The sequence below is a fragment of the Crocodylus siamensis genome, chromosome 4 (genome assembly GCF_052110815.1).
Source record: "Crocodylus siamensis isolate JL-2025a chromosome 4, ASM5211081v1, whole genome shotgun sequence".
NCBI classification, from domain to species: Eukaryota; Metazoa; Chordata; order Crocodylia; family Crocodylidae; genus Crocodylus; species Crocodylus siamensis.
Window position 1 is genome coordinate 206,339,251 of NC_143398.1, and position 19,773 is coordinate 206,359,023.

At 44.9% G+C, this 19,773-nt stretch overlaps 1 protein-coding gene across 5 annotated transcripts in view; it reads right to left on the minus strand.

The window, feature by feature from the left end:
- Window positions 1-19,773, minus strand: part of UBR3 (ubiquitin protein ligase E3 component n-recognin 3) — a 261,968-nt gene that overhangs the window by 80,808 nt on the left and 161,387 nt on the right. For all 5 annotated transcript variants that reach the window (XM_090045497.1, XM_090045496.1, XM_090045495.1 and 2 more), the window contains 2 exons: window positions 8,731-8,880; window positions 4,295-4,428 (listed from right to left, as the gene is read on the minus strand). In XM_090045497.1, the coding sequence (XP_089901623.1) occupies window positions 4,295-4,428; window positions 8,731-8,880 (284 nt within the window). The remainder of the gene's footprint in view (window positions 1-4,294; window positions 4,429-8,730; window positions 8,881-19,773) is intronic.

Consider the following 19,773-nt stretch of genomic DNA (forward strand, 5'->3'; position numbering starts at 1 on the left):
ATGTATGCTACTCAACAACAATGGAAGACACTAGGGAACTGAGCCAAAACTGACAAAATTATGAGGAGAAATAATACATATAGTATATCTACTTAAGAATCAGTTTTATTACACTGTCAATTCCTGAACACAATGCTGGGTTGCCTGTTTTTTGCTACTATAGCTCCTCTGTCTCTTCCTGTATTTGAGCAGCTAGTACTTTGCATTATTTTGCTCATTCCAACTTGACACCTGTAAAGTTTTACAGAACTTTGACCTAGAACAACCTATTGTCTTAACCATAAGAGCTTCTTCTTCCAGCATATTTCTGATTCAGCAAACAAACTGCATGGTGAATTAGGCAAAGTTGTACAATGGACAAGTGCCAGAAAACATTTGCCTTGTTCAAAGAAATCTGGTATTTCATGTGTTTGATGAGACTGGTCTGCAGCACTGCTAAAACAGTGTTGGACTGTCTCTTTAGTGAATATACATTGTGGCTGGGGGGAGTGGGGAGAGGATGTGGTGGAACTGAGAGAGAGTATGTTATCTACTGCCCTTGGAAGAGAAGTAAAAGGATCAGAGCAGGAGGCGAATCCATGCTTGATGAAGCCTCCCCTCCTGTGTCTCATCAGGTCAGCAAAAATTGCTGATGGCGGGGCAAGAATGGGGATACAATGCCCCTAGAAAGGAGACGAAAGGAGCCAAACAGAGGAAGAGTATGATAGACTAGCTTTACTATCCCCATTGCTTCCCCATGTTCCTCAAGCATCTTGCTTTTCCAGCTCCATCACTCTCCTTCTTAGTTGCAGATGAGCTGTGTTTTCAGTGCTGCAGGTCTGACAGATCAGTGATTTTTTACGGAATCAGAAATAATTTTTTTAGTTAAGACAAATGGGCTGAACTCAGTCAGCTTTCTACCTTTCCTGGGGAGCTGTGAAAGTGAATACAGTATTAAAAGAAGATATGGCTTATGTTGTTCTTGCATACTGGGGCCAGTGCAGATCAAAGATAAAACAGGATGACCATCCCTCAGAAGTAAATGAGACCTGGGATTTTAGCTAGTGAATCTTGCACTGTAAGGGAAAGATTGAAGTCTTTGCAATAAAGGTTCCTTTCTATCCTAACTCAGCAGGGTGCAGATTTAAAGCATTCAGAAGCAAGCTACATACTGGGGGTACAATAAGGTTCTATACACCTTGCAAGATCTATTGTAGAACCTTGTGAACCTGCAATGGGCCCAGGGTCATATATCTGGTATGTGAGCTGGGCAAGTTTATTAGATTCCTACATAGTATTAAGCTAATCAAGTTATGGCCTGTTGCTTAAATAAGTGAACTACAGACTACCCAACTGCCAAATCTCAAAATTACAACTATTAAGGCATTACAGCCTTGGGTCCTCCCTCCAGCTCTTTTGAAGCCTAAAATAACTGAACCATTGTGATGTAATGTTCAGGGGGCAGGAACTATTTCCTGACCAATAACAAATCTCCTTCACTGGAGGCTTCAAAAAGAAGTTGTATAGTCATTTGTTTAGGATGGTTTACGAATAACAAACCCAGCATCTATGCAGGGGGGTGGAACCTGTGAGGTTTCTTCCTCCTCTATGATTCCACGATTATAAGATATAAATGCATAAAAATTTCAAATGAAAAGGTAAAACAAAGAAAAAAAAAACCTTCTGTTGTGCAATCTCTTGTGAAATTTCTGCTCACAGAAAATAAACATAGAACACGAGTCCTATTTTATAACTTCTGACAATTTTTACAACTTAAGTAATATCTTTCTATCTCCTGAAATCTTCTACTGTATCTGTCATTAGGGGAAAGACACCACTGCTGAGGGCACAGCTGATCAACAAAATGATTTCTTTTTGCTTAGCTCAGCTGAACAAGTCATTCAAGACACTAACAGATGTTTCTCTTTTTATGCCAGTAACAAATTTAAGGATTAGTTCTTTCATGCAGAGACATTTTTAGCACAGTAGTGATCTAGAAACTTAAAAGCAGAAACAACTAATCCAACTAGTGCCTGAATTAGAAGAGAAGTTTTTCAAAGCAGAAAGCATTAAGTCTCTGAGTCATTGTAGTATCTTCTAGAATTTTTTTAAAACACTCAATGCAGCTTCACAGACAGGGTTACAGGATTTAATTTATCACGACGTACATGTCAGTAAGATCAAGGGGTTTTTGAAGAAAATAGTTTTTCATTAAATCCCCTGAGATGTGTGTCGCGAAAAAAGTACACAGTTACTGAGCACCTAGAGTACAGTTTCTTTAACAAACACTTAAATAAAAAGTAACTGTTCACTGACAATTTGAAGTACAAGCAAAGCCAGGAGCAGTAACATTAACAAAGTACATATCTGCCAAACTTTTCACTATGTTAATGGCAACAGCTCAAAGTGAGTGCCCTACAAGTGTCCATGCTGCGTTATATAAAACAGTAAATGGATGTTAGCATAACTTCCTACAATGAAAGGTGACATGTCTAAATGATATGGTGCTAACTCAGTAACAACAAAATTGAAAACTACAAATTAATATTTGACTATGAAAACCTATTTAAACAGAAAAGATTTCTTGACAGATTAAAAAACTTAAAATTATTTATTTTTCTTCAAGTAATACCTTTCAGTGCTAACATTTGTGCATTTGCACTCAGTCAGGGAAGAGAGATTTTTTTCCCTTTGAAAATTCACCAAATTTAAACATGTACAGCAAAACCAATAATAAATTATAGCAGATTGTCCTTCTCATATATATTAAAAAAAACAAGCTGCCACCAATTGGTTGATTTCAATGTCTTATTTAAGAAGTGTGTGCTACCAATAGATTAAAGGGTAGCCACCAATGGTACTAGAGTTAAGACAGAAGCAGGTTTTCTGTTTAAATTTTGAGTATCTGTACATTTGTGGTTTCGCTGGGAGAGCTACTGCTCTCTTAGGAGAAACCATGAATTTACAGATACTCCGGCTTTTTCTCGCAAAGTAAAAATGGCCACTCCAGGAGAAAAATAACCTGGGCACAACCTGAGTTTCTCTATGGAGAGTGAATGCCTATACATGCTGACAACACAGGTAGACCACGGGCTGCTTGGGTTAGCCAATCAGGGCTGCACTAGTCACTGCTGTCATCTGTTGCCAGGCAGAATAAGGGAGCCTAAAAAACATACTGAGATGTGTATACAGGGCCACCCCCTGACTGCGGTGTCAGCACTGCAGGCTCTTGACTCTTCAAAGACTCAGGATTGAAATGTCTGTACATGTGGCTCTGGTTAAGTTTTTCTACCATGAGAACAAACCTAGGAGAATTCTCCAAGACTATCTAAATGTTTGTACACAGGCTTGGACCAGCCTGGATACTGCTATGCCAGCTGAGACCTAAGGGTATGGTCCATGGAGCTAATTTGGTATTATCTGGTCCAGCAGGTCCAAAGTCTACCTTCCATTCCCACCGAGATTTATTTTTAATATTTTTATTTGTATATTTATTTAACAATTTTGTTTCCTACATACATAATGTAAGGAGTATCTACACAGAAGGTTATTATTGGGCTAGACCTGTTGAGTTCAGTGACAAAAAACAGCTACAAATGTTAACAACTAAAAAAGTTCTTAGACTTTGTTTTTGGTATTTGGGAATGTGCACTGGGCTGCTGGGAGAATTAAAGAGGAGTCCAGCTGTTACATATAAAATGCAGAGCAAAGATCAAGAGAAAAAGGAACCTCTCACCCATTATTACCCACTTGTATAGGGGAAAGTGCAGTAAGATGGCATCAGAGGGCCCTGAGTTCAAGTCTCTTCTTATACTGGCCATTGACAACATTTCTTGTGTATTCTTGTTAGCCTTGCAGAAAATCCCTGTCCTAAACGGGACTAGTATTCCTTTCTTTTGCAGTAAGATCCAAGACATTGAACGAAGTAATTTCTACTAGCTCTGTAAAGAGAACTAGATCTCTAATACATCAGAATTTAGCATTAGTCACTTGCCCATATAGGTAACTATTATTTCAGCAAAAAACTGCAGGATATTTTGTGAAAATTTCATTCTGTAGGGTTTCATTTGCTTATGCAGAATACGTTGGATACGGATGAATTAGGTATTCAATTAAAAAACAAGGTACTTAACTAAATTAAAATACTTCCCACCATTTTTATTTCAACACTAACAATTGTTTTGCCAACATTCAGAATTAACAAAAGTTCTATATACAGCAAATGTAATGATTAAACAACTTAGCGAATACTAATTCAACTAATGTTTTCACACAGCACTGAAACGGGGTGGCACTGCGTCTTCTCAATACTTACATCTTTAAAGTACCGCTGTAATGTTGTAAGTCTCACATCGTGTACTGTTGCACATGTGTCCCAAGGGTATATTTGCTCCTCTTCAGTGGTTGGCAGTTTCTTTGGCTCAGTGCTGTTGCGGCATTGCCCCAAGACTACAGAGAAAGGAGGTAAGAAGGAATAAAACGGACAATAATATGCCAGCGAACTGAGAAAAAATAAAAAGCTGCCAAAAGAAATTCTGGTTTATCACCATGTGCATCATAAAAAAGAGCTTTGTTTCTGCTGGTATTAGAAATGGTAGATAAGACTATTAAAGAAACCATGTGCTAAAAGTAGTATCTGATTAAATGAATGAATACACAGTGTTAGATATTCCTCCCCCTGCTTTTGTTTTTGGTGTGTTTGTTTGTTTGTTTTTGCTTTCTTTCTTGATACCTAGGTTCTAGGTTTACATTGTGAGGTTTCCCTCTTGCATTTTTTAAGAGCGACTTAAATGGGCAACACTATGGCAGAGGGTAAGCTTGGGGCCAGGTCTCCCATCAGCCTGATCACCTGTCTAGGTAGGGCAGTCCACCCAGTCTCACCTGCGACAACTTGCTGTTCCATAAATTGATGTAAAATGCGGGATACTGCCCATTTTACTGCCCTGATGCCAGGGGGTGCTGTATACAACCCTGACTTCCCCTTATCGCATCCCATGCCTGGCAGATAGTATCCAAATTGTTCTCACAGCTCCAGCTTAAGGCTGAGCCAAACTCAGTCCACTGTTGAGCCTCTCTCGCACTGCCCCTTTCAGGGACACATTCTCTCACTGGGGCCTCTTCCACTCTGACCTCTCTCACCAGGCCTCTTGCATGCTGCTCCTCATTGAGCCACTCTCAACCTGCCCAGCTCAGGACCCTTGGGTCATCAGGCTTAACTACTTTCATACTGGCCAGTCTCCACGCAGCCTTTCGAGTTGCTTGAGCTTCCCAAATCTATGTGGTACCGGCCTTGTGCCTCACACTGGGATGACTTTGCCTCTAGCCCCTCGCTGGGCCACACCGTGTATTCAGCTACTCAAAGTTCTTAACTTCTGACCCAAACTCGGCCTCACCACATCTGAGGACTTATCAGGGTCTCCGTCGGACCTGACACTTGGTCTTACCATGCCTAAGGACTTACTGGGGTCTTGGCCTCTGGCCCTATTGCATCCTCAGGCATCCACAGACTAACCTTGGCCTAACTGCCTCCTCCCTGAGGTCTCAACTTATGCCCTCTTGCTAGGGGCTCACAGCTACACCCTCTCACTAAGGCCTTCACTCATGTTATTACGTTTGTAGGGTTTGGTCCGTGTGCTGCCCTTCAGGCTGCCACTATAGCCCTACTCAATACACCCTTGACGCACAGTCCAACAGGCCACCAGTGTGCACCCTACTCTGTGTGGGCCACCTCACATCTTCTGCCTGCTCACTGGGGCCTCCGGGCTCTTGCAGCCCATGGGGCTCAGGTGTCTGTAGATGTGCCTGGCCCCTGTGCTTGCCCCTAGATCTGGGTAACCCACCAGGATGTGGGGGCTAGGTAGGGCTTTAAGGTGCCCCTAACTTGCCTTTCATCAGGGAGGTAACTGTGCCCTCTTTCCTGTAATGACAGATTCAGTAGAAGGGACCTTTATTTGCAAATGCCTGGCATTTCTGGGGGACTTTCCTGCCACAGCCAGGCCCACCAAACCACCCTTCCCCAGCAGGGCACAGTTTTCAGTCTTACTCAGGACCAAGCAGGCCTACCTGCCCTGGTCTCCTCCCTACTGGGTTACTTGTTATTCCTGGGCTGCTGCTGGCTGCCTCTCACTCAGTTTCAGCCTCCTTCAATCTAGCCTGCTGTCTCGCTGAGCCTTTCTTCCCCTAAACAGTGATGTCCCCGTCCCCCATAGAGAGGACCTACAGCCTCCTTAGGCCCTGGCCCCACCTCCAGGCCAGCCGGGGTACCAGACAGCTCGTCATGGCTCAGGCCTACCCCTCACATTGGGCGTTATTGCCCTTTAGCCTTCCGGCCCTGGCCCTGTTGCACTGCCCAGTCAGGGTGTTCTGAACCCAACACTGCAGCAGCTGACCTCCTTAGGCAGCAGCGATCCCCTTCTGGGCTCCACCCTACAACCCTCTCACTCTAGGCTTGCTTAGAGCTTCTGAGATCTTAATAACCTGGCTCTACTCTCAGCTGAACTCTGCTGAGCTGCAGGCCTCACCCTTGCCTGTTCTAAATCATGGGCTTGCCTAGCCCCTGTGTAGGCCCACAAACAATAAGCCTCTTTCCAGGCTGGGCCTTGTTCTCTTTAGGCCCAAAGCCTTCTCAGGGCTTGGGGCCTCACTGGGCCCCTAGGAACCTCCTGCCATCCCTATAGTTCCTCTCTTACCTCTATGAATGCCACATGCCCCCAGAGGCTGGGGGGTACACAGCAACAGCCCACAGGCAGTGGCAGCGGTGTTGGCAGCAGTGAGCAGGGAGCTCCCACAGGCAGCCACAGCAGTTCTGGCAGCAGGCCAAGCAGGGAGATCCCACAGACAGCCGTGGCAGTCAGCAATGTCAGGGGTAGGGACAGCACTGACCAGCAGTTGGCAACAACCCGCAGACACCACCAGAAGCATTGGCGGCAGCCAGCGGCGATCAGGGACCACCCACAGACACTGCCAGCGGTGTCAGCAGTGAGGGGCCGGGGGCAAGCAGCGACCACCTGCAGGTGCCATCATCAGTGATGAAAGCGCTTTTCGCTGGGGGTACACATGTATCGGTATGCACCCCCCTATGCGTTGCCAATGCTTACCTCCAAGGTGTTATAAGCAGCAGCTTAGCCTGGTGTTGTTGCTCCCTGGCTGCTTGCAACTGACTGCTGGCTCAGCCCTGTGGGCCTAGATCTAACATGGCCACCTCATCAGAGCTGGCCCACATCTGCCGGCTGCCTAATCTCAGCTTTAAAGTAGCAGCCACCAAAGGTGCCCTGCCACAAACACAAACAAACTAACCTCAATCTGCAACCTCATAGAAATTACCAAGTATTTAGCTTCTTAAGCCTGCAGATCTACCTAACAGAGTACCATCTAGGTAAATGCACACTTCTCACATTCTCTGGCTCTAGCTCCAAGTACATTGTGCGAAAGAGCACCTTTCCACTTCGACTTCCGCTTCAACATTTCAAAGGAACAGTGTTTCGTTTCGAGTTTCGTATTGTTTTGAAATCATTGTTCCATTTCGTTTTGTCGAAACTGTTTCAACGTTTTGCCCATAGGGTATAATGGGGATCATGAAACTGCCTTTGTTATTTCTAGCCTGATTCGGATTAAACTTGCAGGTCGGTAGCCCCTTCTGAGGGCATGAAGCCTGCCAAGTTTCAAGGAGACAGGTGCAGAGATTTCTGGGAAACTGCACCTCAAGGTGCCAACAAGCAAAACTGTCACTTGCTGGCAGCAGCTGCCTCCTGTTATCTGGCAGGTAGATCTGGGGGCCCACACCTCTGGGAGGGCTGTGCCAGGCTCCTCCTAGGGATGTGGCCCCTGATCTGCCGGCTGGATGACAAGAGGCTGCTGCCGCCACCTGGGACTGGCACTAGGCACAGCCGGCACACAGCACCAGGAAGATTGGTGTTGCCATTGGCCCCAGGCTGCAGGAGCAGACTCCTGTGATCCGGAAGGCAGATCAGGGGCCTGAGCCCCCAGGAAGAGTCTGGCACAGCCTCTGCAGCCCTCCCGGTGGTGTGGGTAGGCCCCCAATCTGCCTGCCAGATGACAGGAGGCTGCTGCTGCTGGCTGGGGCCAGTGGCAGCACCAACCTCCCCAGCCCTGAGTGCAGGTTGCATCCAGTATGGGTCCCAGGAGGCAAGAGCAGCCTCCTGTCATCCATCAGACAGATCAGGGGCCACACCCCCGGGAGGAGTTCAGCGCAGCCCTGTAGCCCTCCAGAGGTGTGGGCCCCTGGATCTGCCTGCTGGATGACAGGAGGCTGCTCCTGCTGCCTGGGACCAGTGCTGGGCACAGCCCACACCCTGTGCCAGGAAGACTGGTGCTGCCGCTAGCTTCAGCCGGCAGTACTGTCATCCAACACGCAGATCTGGAGGCCTGCACTCCCCTTGAGGGCTGGGGGCTGTGCCAGAATCCTCCCGGGAGGCACAACCCCTGGATCAGCACAGGATGACAGGAGGCTGCTGCTGCCAGCTGGGACCAGTGCTAAAGCCAAGCCCGACTTTGAAGCTCAAAACGTTTTGAAACTTTTGAAACGTTTTGAGTGCCCTTGTTTCATTTTAAAGCTGTTTAGAAGGCTTTTGTTTCATTTCAATTTTGTTGTTTCGAGCTCAAAATGCATCAAAACAGTTTTGACTCAAAACACCGGCCGAGATTTTGTATAGCCCTAAAGTATATTAGCCAAGCAATAGTAGATAAGCACTCTAAAAACATTAGTTGTTCCCAAAATCCCTTTTATCATACCAGAAGATGCTTGTAATAGCACAACTAGCCCTGTAGGTCGATCTTCAGTAGAAGGGCCACTCTGTCCACAAATAACACAATCATACACTGCTTCAGAAACATGCTGTTCTGATGTGGCTATCTCCATGGCAATATCGGCATCGGGCGATTCTAAGAAATGAAGACAAGTTTTGAAGTTTAATAGAAATACGAAATATTTAAAAAGCAATAAACATTTTACGTTTAAGTCTTTCTAAAATGTCATTAAGTGCCCAATTAAAGAATCACAGGGAGAAACACAGAAGTCTGCTTAGAATTAACCATGGTACTTCAAGCAGTAAGTATATATGAGTACTGAAGCACAAACATTCTGAGAAGAATAAAAACTACTGCCTCAAAGAACTCAATGTTCACCTTCAGTTTATATAAGAAAGCCATAGCTCTGAAACTGTAGTTTCTTCTACATAATTAGATTCCATTGATTCCCTATCAAAACCCTGAAGAAGCAAGAGTGAAGGGTGATGAATGTGAATCTCTATTGACTTAATTCATAATTAACGTGTCTTTCTCCAATTATTATCAAAATAAAACCTGGAGATCTTTGAAAAACATTTTAAAGGAGGGGATGCATGTCAAGAAGAATTAGTTAATTAAAAAGTATCAGAACCTCTCCATGGAGTTGGACATCAGATCTAGCTAGTGTGCCAAGAAAATAACATGTAGACACATGAACTGAGCTCCAGATAAAACATACACATAGTACAGAGATGGAAACACACATACAACATGCAGAAGTTAGACAAAAATCAGCAGAATGTGTTCCAACACTTTGAGAACCAGTAAACATTCACATTCATAACTTGTTGATATAAACAGTTTGATTTGTCTTCATATGCTATGAAAACATATGGCATTACTTTTTAATAGAAAAAGATAGTGGGTTTTCAAGCTCTTCTGAAAAGCATTAATTTTTTATCAAGATAATATACTAAGTCCTAATAAACTGAGCATATTCATTCCGTAATAAATATAATTTAAGGAGAAAATATACAGATAAATCTAACAGGATTGTACAAGATGAATTTTGGAAAGCACATACCATTGAAAATTTGGGGATGGATTCATAAAACCTGTTATGTCGTGCACCATTGTAAAACACCATCCAGCTCTCAGGATCTGGTTTTCATAGATTCTCAGCAGGTATCTTCCTAGCAAGGCAGCTAAACCTTTTTTCAAATTAAATAAGCCACCTTAATAAAAAGTAACCTAATTTCCAAAGATGGTTGTTGTGGCAGCACAGTGTGGGATGCTACTATGTAGAGCCACCTGCCTCACTGTGCCAGGCCCAAAACTATGCTTTGGGAGTCTCCCCTGGGGAGCCTACAGCCCCTCTTCCTGGAGAACATCTGCAGACCTGGGGTAACAATGCCACCACCCAGGCACTGGTCTCTGGTAGGGCTCTGGTCTCTGGTAGGGCTTGTGTGCCCAGGGCACACAAGACCCAGCAAGCCTTGAGGGTGCTTTGCCCACAGTAATACTTTGGGGTGCTTCTATCAGCCCAAAGCATCCCAAAATAGCCTCAGGTACTGGAGAAAGATAAAAAGCCAAGCCCAACTTTGCTGGCGAAGCAAAAGGCCTGCCTCTCCCCAGTAATCCACAGCCAGGCACACTCTAACCCGATACCTTTATTGATCAGAGTGGGAGTGGGGGGTGGGGCTAGAACAAGGAAGTTAGAATACCTTTTGAGCAAACAAAGTAAATTGAGCCTTTGCAGATATTGGATGCAATGATCCTTTTAAGACATGCCTACCTATACTTATTTCTAGACTTCTGGCTAGTTTCAGTCTTTACTTACAGAGAATCATCCAGGCTGCACCTGGATGTTGCTTGTGGCTTTTCAAAATGCCCGCAGGAGGAAGAGGAAAGCCCTCCCCTCCCACTATGAATTTTATCTGGCCAGGTCACCTGAACGACCAGCCAGTACTAAGAAGAAACCCAGGAGATACAGGAGTCACCGGTTTTGTCCCAAGCAAGTGGAAGAGAGGGGGATTTCTTCCGTCATCATTTACAGAACTAAACAATTTTTAAAAGACTGTGGGTTTTCAAGCTCTTCTGAAAATCAGGACTCTCATTTAGGCACTTAAATATTAATTTAGGAGCCAACATACCCCTTATAAACCTGGGGTTTAAAAAAATATGTCTGTAGTTTTTATTACCAGGTACTGTAAAATCTGTGCTTGTAACTTCAACATAACTGTGATCACTGTAAAATGCTTGCAGGTAAAGTTTCATACACAGGTAGAAAAGTACAAGTCTTTTTAGATTCTCTTGCTTAAAGGAAGCCCAGAAAGAAATTCCCTGGACAAAGATACAATTCAATGGTATGACTATTAAGTACTATCAAACTTAATCTAAAGTCAAAACTACTAAGCCAAAAAGCTGTCTGTGAGGCTGTCAAGGTCTCCTCTAAAAGGGAGGACTAGAAATAGAACCAATAATCCTAATTGGCTTAAAAACAAAGATGTTCTATTCTTTATAGATGATCCTTTCCCAGTTGCTTAGGGATGTTTGTGCTTATTTTGCCCTTACAAGATAGAAACAGATGAAAATTTTGTTTGGTTAGTTTAAACTAAACTCTGCCTTGGGAACTGAATTTACAAAAAGAGGAAGAGATCCTCACCCCTGCACAAGCCTCTGTATGCTGGGGGGAAAGGGAATTGAATATGGGAGACCTGAAAGCTTCAGTTGCAAAAGAGCGTGTCATTTGGTACAATACAAATCCACCCCAGTGCAGACCCTGCAAAAAGTACTTATTAGACTAAGAATTGCCCACTGCAGGCTTGTCCAACATACGGCCCACCAAGCCATTATCTGAGGCCCACGGTGCTGCAACGGGAAACAAAAGTAAATACCGTTTACTTTTGTTCCCACTCCTTGTCCCTCTCCCAGCCCCTGGGCAGCTTCCTAATGGCTACTGAAGGGCTGGGGAAGGGACAATGTTCCCACACGCACCACATCAGCTTGACGGTGCCGATGTGGTGCATGGGGGAAGAGGAGTAGCCATGTGCCGCTCAGGACAGGATGAGCCCAGCCAGAGCAGCAGGGGCTCAGCTGCACTTTCCCCCGACCTGAGCTGGTCAGTCCCAAGTGGCACACCGCTCTGCCGCCACTTCTGCTGGCTGGTGCTGACCCGGGTGGGTCTGTCCCATCTGGAACAGCATGCAGCTGAAGCAGACTTCCCACGTGCTGCTGGGGATGGGAGGAGCCCGGGTGGGTCGGCATCGGCCAGCAGAAGTGGCGGTGGAGCCATGTGCCGCTCAGGACTGACCAGCGCAGGTAGGGGGAAAATGCAGTTCAGCTCCTGCTGCTCCGGCCGGGCTTGTCCCATCCCAAGCAGCACATGGCTCCGCCGCTGCTTCTGCTGGCTGGTGCTGACCTGGGCCGGTCTGTCCCACCCGGAGCAACACGCAGCTGAAGTCAGATTCCCAAGTGCTGCTGGGGATGAGAGGAGCCTAGCCGAGTCGGCACCAGCCAGCAGAGAGAGCGGCGGAGCCATGTGCCGCTTGGGACTGACCAGCGCAGGCAGGGGGAAAATACAGCTGAGCCCCTGCCGCTCCGGCCAGGCTCATCTCGTCCCCAGCAGCTCGTGGGAACCTGGCTTCAGCTACATGCTGCTCTGGATGGGACTGACCCAGCTGGGTCAGCACCAGCCAGGAATAGTGGCATGTAGCTGAAGCCGGCTTCCCACATGCTACTGGGGATAGGAAGAGCCTGGCCAGGTCTGCACTGGCCAGCAGATTGGTATAACATGACAAGCCTATGGCTGGGGAGGGGTCAAGCTCCCTAGATCTGAGACCTGATGCAGGCTATGACACAGAGACTCACTCTGGAACAACGTGCTAATAAACTTGTGTCTGTGCCTGCCAGGAACCCAAGTAGCAGGTGGCCTTCAAAATGTTTTTATCCTACTAAAATATGCCTTACTTTGTGAGAGTCATTGCCTCTATATGAGAAAGCAGAATCATAGCCACTGAACTACATTCATGCCCTGTGGGAATAATCACAATTCAGCAAAATGGGCCAGAAGGAAAAGCCACAGTTCTAAGTGTGCACACTAAATGAGGCCATGAAAGAGTCAGAAGCACAACCTTAGAACCAGGACAGCTATCCAGTGATGGCAGTCCAGTAGGCATGATGGGAATCCTCTACTCTCATGAGATTTAGGAAAGCAAGAGGACATGAAAGCAACATGTAGGCAGAGACAGTGCAGGGCCTTGGAGACATGTTAATAAGTGAGGACAACTGTGTTCCCACTCTGGTCAGTGACTAATTGTGGGTACATCTTCACTAACTTCAAGCCACTCAAACCTGCTGCCAAAAAATAAGCCCTTCCTACTCACTTACACTTTACCTGCTCTGAACTGGAAATGAGGCCGTGAGGGCCTTCTAGGGTGGTCCAAGTAGAAGCAGATCACACACAGATAGTGAGAGATGTTCCCAGAACGTCCTCACCACCACATTTCTTCTGAAAAGCAGGGATATCCTGAGGTTCATTTAATGTTTGTAAAATGCTTGGAGAGCCCCACATAGATGCACTGCATAGAAATGCAAAATATATTGCTACTTATTTGGTTGGCACCTTGGGCTGAGATTTTCAAAGCTAAGTCAAAAGGCCAACTTGCATTAAAATGAATGGGATTTAGAGGGTTCCAAATCTTTTATGACAACTTTGTAACATGCCCATCTACCCCTTTTTGCAAATCTCAGCCATAGTTTGGAAGCTCAGCCAAAGAACATAAGAGCTTCTGAACATAAGAGTATAAAAAGTGCCATGCTTGGTCAGCCCCGTAGTCCATCTAGCACACTATCCTGTCCCGAACAGTGGCAGAAGTGGATGCTACAGAGGGAGAGTTTTGAACTGGTTAGACCCATTTCATTGTCACTTCCTGCAACTTCATTGGTGTCAAAGGTCACATGACATCACTTCCTGATGTGATACCACTTCCAGTGAAGTCTTTGAATATGGCTTGCCGGCCCACTGAGTGATAAAAAGTTCATGATCCAGCCCCACATTCAAAAAGGTTGGACACCCCTGGCCTACTGCAAACCCTGTATATGGAAGGCATGGTGGTAACAGAAGGGTCATGCCAGGGCCAGGGAAGATGCAGTCATACAAACATTACAAAAAATCCTTGTAAACCGTAGAGTCCCAGGAGTTTGCCCTAACTTAGGCTGAATCTCCCAGGACTAAGTTAAACTACTGCTGGTGTAGCTCATTACTGGATGAGTACCAAGGTAGCTTAAAACCATTTTAGCCAGTTCCCTTGCACTGTTTATTCAGTAAAAACTACCTTTTTAACAATGTCACTCCCTTCTCAACCACAGCCCCTCATATCCCTCAGCTTATAGAAACTCTCCCCTGCATGCAGGCATATATATACACACTGCAAGGTATGCTGGACTGATTACTCACACTCTCATCCCCTTGGTGTCTTACCCACTTGGTTCACAATTGTGAACCTGTTGCCAATCACTGACATTTGGGAATGGTTCGATTGTTATGCATCTATACCCTGTTCTGCAACAATTGTGATGTGAACTGGCTCCCAATCAGTGACATTTTAGAACAGTTTAACAATTATAAGCGTCTGCACCCATAAGCTTAGATGAAGATTTAATCATTATTCTAACCTTCCCTCTAATACAATCAAAATTTATCACTGGAGCCAATATCCTTCTGGTTACAGAATAAGCGGGACTTGCTCTGAAAATCAACATCAACTGAACCAACTAAACAATATTCACAGAAAATACAGGGTATGGTTGATCCCTAACAAAGGGAAACAGACATTTATTTATTCATTTACTTATTTTACAAAAATCACAAGTTATGCCTTTCAATGGTCATTGGTACTCCAGGGATCCACCTATCACCTAAGCAGTAACTAATAATATAACTGTCCTTTTGTTTTCTAAATACTGAAAAGTATGATGAATATTGCAAATGATGACTCAGAATAGAAGCTGCAAAACAGTTTTCACATAACCTTGACTTTTCTTATTCACAGCTGTGAATAATTCAGATTTGGGTCTGAATATTAAATGCTTATTTTCTGCCTAAGGTTATGGCTAATGTTTTAGGCTATTTTTGAGTTACAGAAAACTAAAACAAAAAGAAAATATTTTTGCAGAGTAAAAGACAAAAACTGAACATTCAGGAAAAACAAGCAATATGCAGATAAACCTGCAAGAAAAAGGCCTTATTGAAAAAGATTATGCTTTTTTTAAAGTTTTCATCTAAGAAATTAAGTGTTTGAAAACCACATACCTTGTTTCACACTCAGCTTTCTATTGCCTTTAATACAGATTCTTATACTACCCTCATCATTATAGTAACTGAACTCCTTCCAATTGCACCTTAAACAAGTTGTCCGTTGCATGTTTGTTTTCTTACCCTCTCTCCAGCAGGAGAAATACAGAATTTTAAGTGTTTATTTCTCCCTCTGTCTTTCACGCCCTGTATTTGTGTTAGTGAAGATGAGGTCAAAGAAATATACCTAATAGCAAGTACTGAAATGTGTGACAGTGTTTATTTCTTTTGAGAGTGCATTTCATAATGTGCTGGCATCAGGGAAAGTTCTATCTCCTGCAAAGACAAGGTTTAAAATTGTTCTGGAGATTTCTACTGTGCCAAAGGAGCAAAACTGTCAATCACAGTCTTCATTTCAAAGTTTTACTGATCTCCTAGACATCCTATGCCCAGGCCATTGAGCATGCTCTCTTCAAGAAAGGGAGAAAAGTGGATCCGGCTAACTATAGGCCCATTAGCCTGACTTCTATCCCGGGGAAGATCTTAGAAAAGTTTATTAAAGAGGACATCCTTAATGGACTGGCTGACACCAACATCCTAAGGGATAGCCAGCACGGGTTTGTTGTGGGTAGGTCTTACTTGACCAACCTCATTCCTTCTACGACCAGGTGACCTATCACCTAGACAAGGGAGAAGAGATTGATGTCATATAACTTGACTTCAAAAAAGCCTTTGATCTGGTATCCCATGAACACCTCTTGGCGAAACTAGCCAGCTGTGTGTGGCCTTGGGTCCACCATGATCCGCTGGCTGGGAAATTGGCTCCGTGGTTGGACCCAGAGAGTTGTAATTGATGGCAGTCGCTCATCATGGTGCCCTGTGACCAGTGGGGTCCCTCAAGGCTCTGTCTTTGGACCCATATTGTTCAACATCTTCATTAACAATGTGGACAGTGGAGTCAGGAGCGGACTGGCCAAGTTCGCCAATGACACCAAATTTGGGGCAAAGCATCCACGCCAGATGAAAGGCAGGTGATCCAGGCTGACCTGGACAGGCTCAGCAAATGGTCAGACGAGAACCTGATGGTGTTTAACACTGAAAAATGCAAGGTTCTCCACCTTGGGAAGAAAAACCTGCAGCATCCTTATAGGCTCAGCAGTGCTACGCTGGCTAGTGCTACGAAAAAAAGAGACTTGGGGGGTCATCACTGACCACAAGATGAACATGAGCCTGCAATGTGATGCTGCGGCTAGCAAAGCAACCAAAACGCTGGCTTGCATCCATAGATGCTTCTCAAGCAAATCCTGGGACGTCTTTCTCCCCTTGTACTTGGCCTTGGTGAGGCTGCAGCTGGAGTACTGCGTCCAGTTTTGGGCTCCACAATTCAAAAAGGACGTGGAGAAGCTTGAGAGAGTCCAGAGAAGAGCCACGAGCATGATCAGAGGTCAGGAAAACAGACCTTGCGATGATAGGCTGAGAGCCATGGGGCAGGCCCAGGGGTGATATGATAGCCACCTATAAGTTTATCGGGGCAACCACCAGGATCTGGGGGAACGTTTGTTCACCAGGGCACCCCAAGGGATGACAAAGTCGAACAGTCATAAACTACTGCGAGACCGTTTCCAGCTGGACATAAGGAAGAATTTCTTTACTGTTCGAGCCCCCAAGGTCTGGAACAGTCTGCCATCGGAGGTGGTTCAAGTACCTACTCTGAACACCTTCAAGAGCAAATTGGATGCTTATCTTGCTGGGATGCTACGACCCCAGCTGACTTCCTGCCCTTTGGGCAGGGGGCTGGACTCCATGATCTTCCGAGGTCCCTTCCAGCCCTAATGTCTATGAAATCTATGCTAAGATAGGACAGCTCTGATATGTCCAGGGTCGCCAATGTAGCTGGTACTGCAGCATTCTGATCCAGTTGGCATTTCCTATTTGCAATCAATGACCTTCATCTACAAGCCAGTCTCAACAAAGGTCATCCTAGTGGTTAAGTACTGCTGCATGTCAGATAGATAGAGCTGCACTGTCATGTTATTTGCCTCCATTGCATCTGATCTACTTATCTTACGACTGAAAAGTAGAGGAGACTGCTGATGCACTATCGCTGATACCGCTCTCAGGCAAGAAAAGTAGACAACATGTAAACCTGAAAGCTCAAGGAAAAGGAAAGGAGATGATATTCCTCGTCTTGACTACACATATTTAAATAATCAGTATCTAATATAGCAGCAGTGTCAAAGACCCAGCTTGTTGGACAGATCTGACCCATAGAGACATATCTGACCCACAGAGTCATATCACCTGGCTTATGGTATTGCCCGTAAGTCTGAGTGGACCCATGCACCACATGCAACGTGTACTGGATCAGCACACAGGGCCAAGGCAGGCATTCTAATATAATAAAAGCCTTGGTCTGTCTGTCCATAATGTTTTATTTGCACTCTGACTGGTTGTCTTGGCAGCCAATCACAACACTGACTGAAACAACCAGAGTGCTCCAAGAGCATTCTGGACAGGAGGCAGCAGCACGGCAGAGCGCCGCCATGACAGCAGGGATTGGAGGTGGGGGGCCACTGCTGGCCTCACAGCCCCCCCTTCCCCCAGCCCTGCTCCCTGGGGGTGATGGTGGCATGGGTTGCTAGCCAAGGGGGATGGCGGGGCAAGCTTCCTCTCACCCCCTCCTGCTCCTGGGAGGTGGCGGTCGCAGCACAGGGTAATGGGTGGCAGCACTCCGTCCCTGCCCACATTCCCCCACCCTCTCATTCCTGAGGAGCAATTGGCTAGTATACTATATGGGGCCTGTATGGCTGGTCCAGGATACACACTGCATGCAGAGCACAGGACTGGTCCAAGGTGCATGCTGCATACAGTGCCCGCCCAAGACTGACCCAGTGCAGTGGATCTGGCATACGAGGCTGGTCTGCAGGCATGATTCAGTCTGTGGACTGGCCCTGAGCTATTCATCCAGCCCTTGAGGCTTAATGAGTTTGCCACCCATGTAGCATAGGCATGTTTGCACTGTGTAAACAGCATTAAAAGAATTTTCATGAAGTCTGCTTCTACTGGTTTTAACAACAAGTTATAGAATGAAAAATCACCATTTCCAAAATGATATTTTAATAGGTACTCATTCTGTAGTCATTAATTTTAGTGTTGTATGAAAATGATAACCTTCAATATTGATATTTTTGAACACTGCGGTTCCACTTCAGGTGTTGATATTAATTCATATTAATTTGTCTGTGGCATTTCTGTAGCAGCAAAATAACTATAAATTTACATTTGGACTAGTCACACAATGCAATAATTTAAATTAATCTTATAATTATCAAACACCTTTTCTGTTCACTTGTAAGTTATGCATTCAGCTCTACTAATTTCCAGGCTGCTTTTTTGGTTGTTGGTTTTTTTTGAGGTGGGGGAAGGGAGAAGCCAGGGAGAGAAGGGGTCCTTTTTGATTCATTTAACATAAAGGTTCCTGCAGTATGAGAAGGTGATTCAGTATTCTGTCCCACTGAACTCTGCCATTGGTGAAATGATTTCAAATTTAAATGTCTAAATACTATATTCTGCTTGAACAGATTTAAGTTTACACTGCCTCTTGTCAGAAATTTATAGAAATATGCTTGAGGTAGATACCACCTCAGATGAATACTAGGCAATTGGGAAAAGGTGTTGCTACATTTCACAGATACAGACTTCACAGAGATAGATCCCACCATGTGTCACAAATTAATGTACACAAGAGATACTATCATCACAACTACTGGTCTCAGGATAGTGATCAGTACCACCCTACTTTGTGCTAGTGTAAGAGTTATACTAACAAACTGACCCTGTAGAATTTATAATACACATAGATAAAACAAAAAACAGACAAAAAGCAGTGTTAATAACTTACATATACACCATGTCAAAAGAACAAAATCTCTCTTCTGATGTCCCAAGAACTTTTCTCTCAATAAGACCCCAGCAGACATTAAAGTAAAGGTGCCCTGATGCAGGATCCCAACAGTCGTGCTTCCTGCTATGCTCCCCCTGCACTAGCAAGTAGCAAGCTTGGCTCCCAGCCATGGGAGTACACCATGTGTCCCAGGGCTGGGAGCTCCATGAGCTGATCAGGGCTTCCACCAGCAGAGCACCCATATCACTTGACAGGGGCTCCCAGCTGTGGGAGCACATGGTGTGATGCCCTGGCTTGAAGCCCTGATCAGCTGCAGGGTCTCCCAGCTTCTTGAGCATGCGGCAGTCTCGAAAGACTCCTGATTGCTCCAGAGGCTGAGAATTGGCTACGTGTTCAATTAAAAATGTGATAAGAACCAGCCACAAAGTTACTATATAGATTTTGTGTAACAGCTTTGTGACTTATTTCTGGTTTTATCACACCATTAACTGAATGTGTCATGTCTTAAGTGTAATGTCTGTCAGGGGTGTAAGGTGGTCTGATCTCATTGTACCAAGCAGTGAGGTTGCAAGAGAGGGCTGTTACTTCACAGACATTGCTCATTTGACTTGTTATTGGCTCAGGCTTCAATATTGAAATACTAATTTTTTAATTATATATCTGGAGCAACACTGAAGTGAAAAGAAGATCATGTATCAGAACTATAGCTGAACATTCAAAAACACTCTCATTTATAGAATAATGCTGTTTAGAATTTGTAAAACTTCTCTGTTCTCCAGTTTAAAAACAAAAATCTATGACAACAGGAAATATGATATTCTTGTGCAGGGAATATATTGGTAGTTCAGTG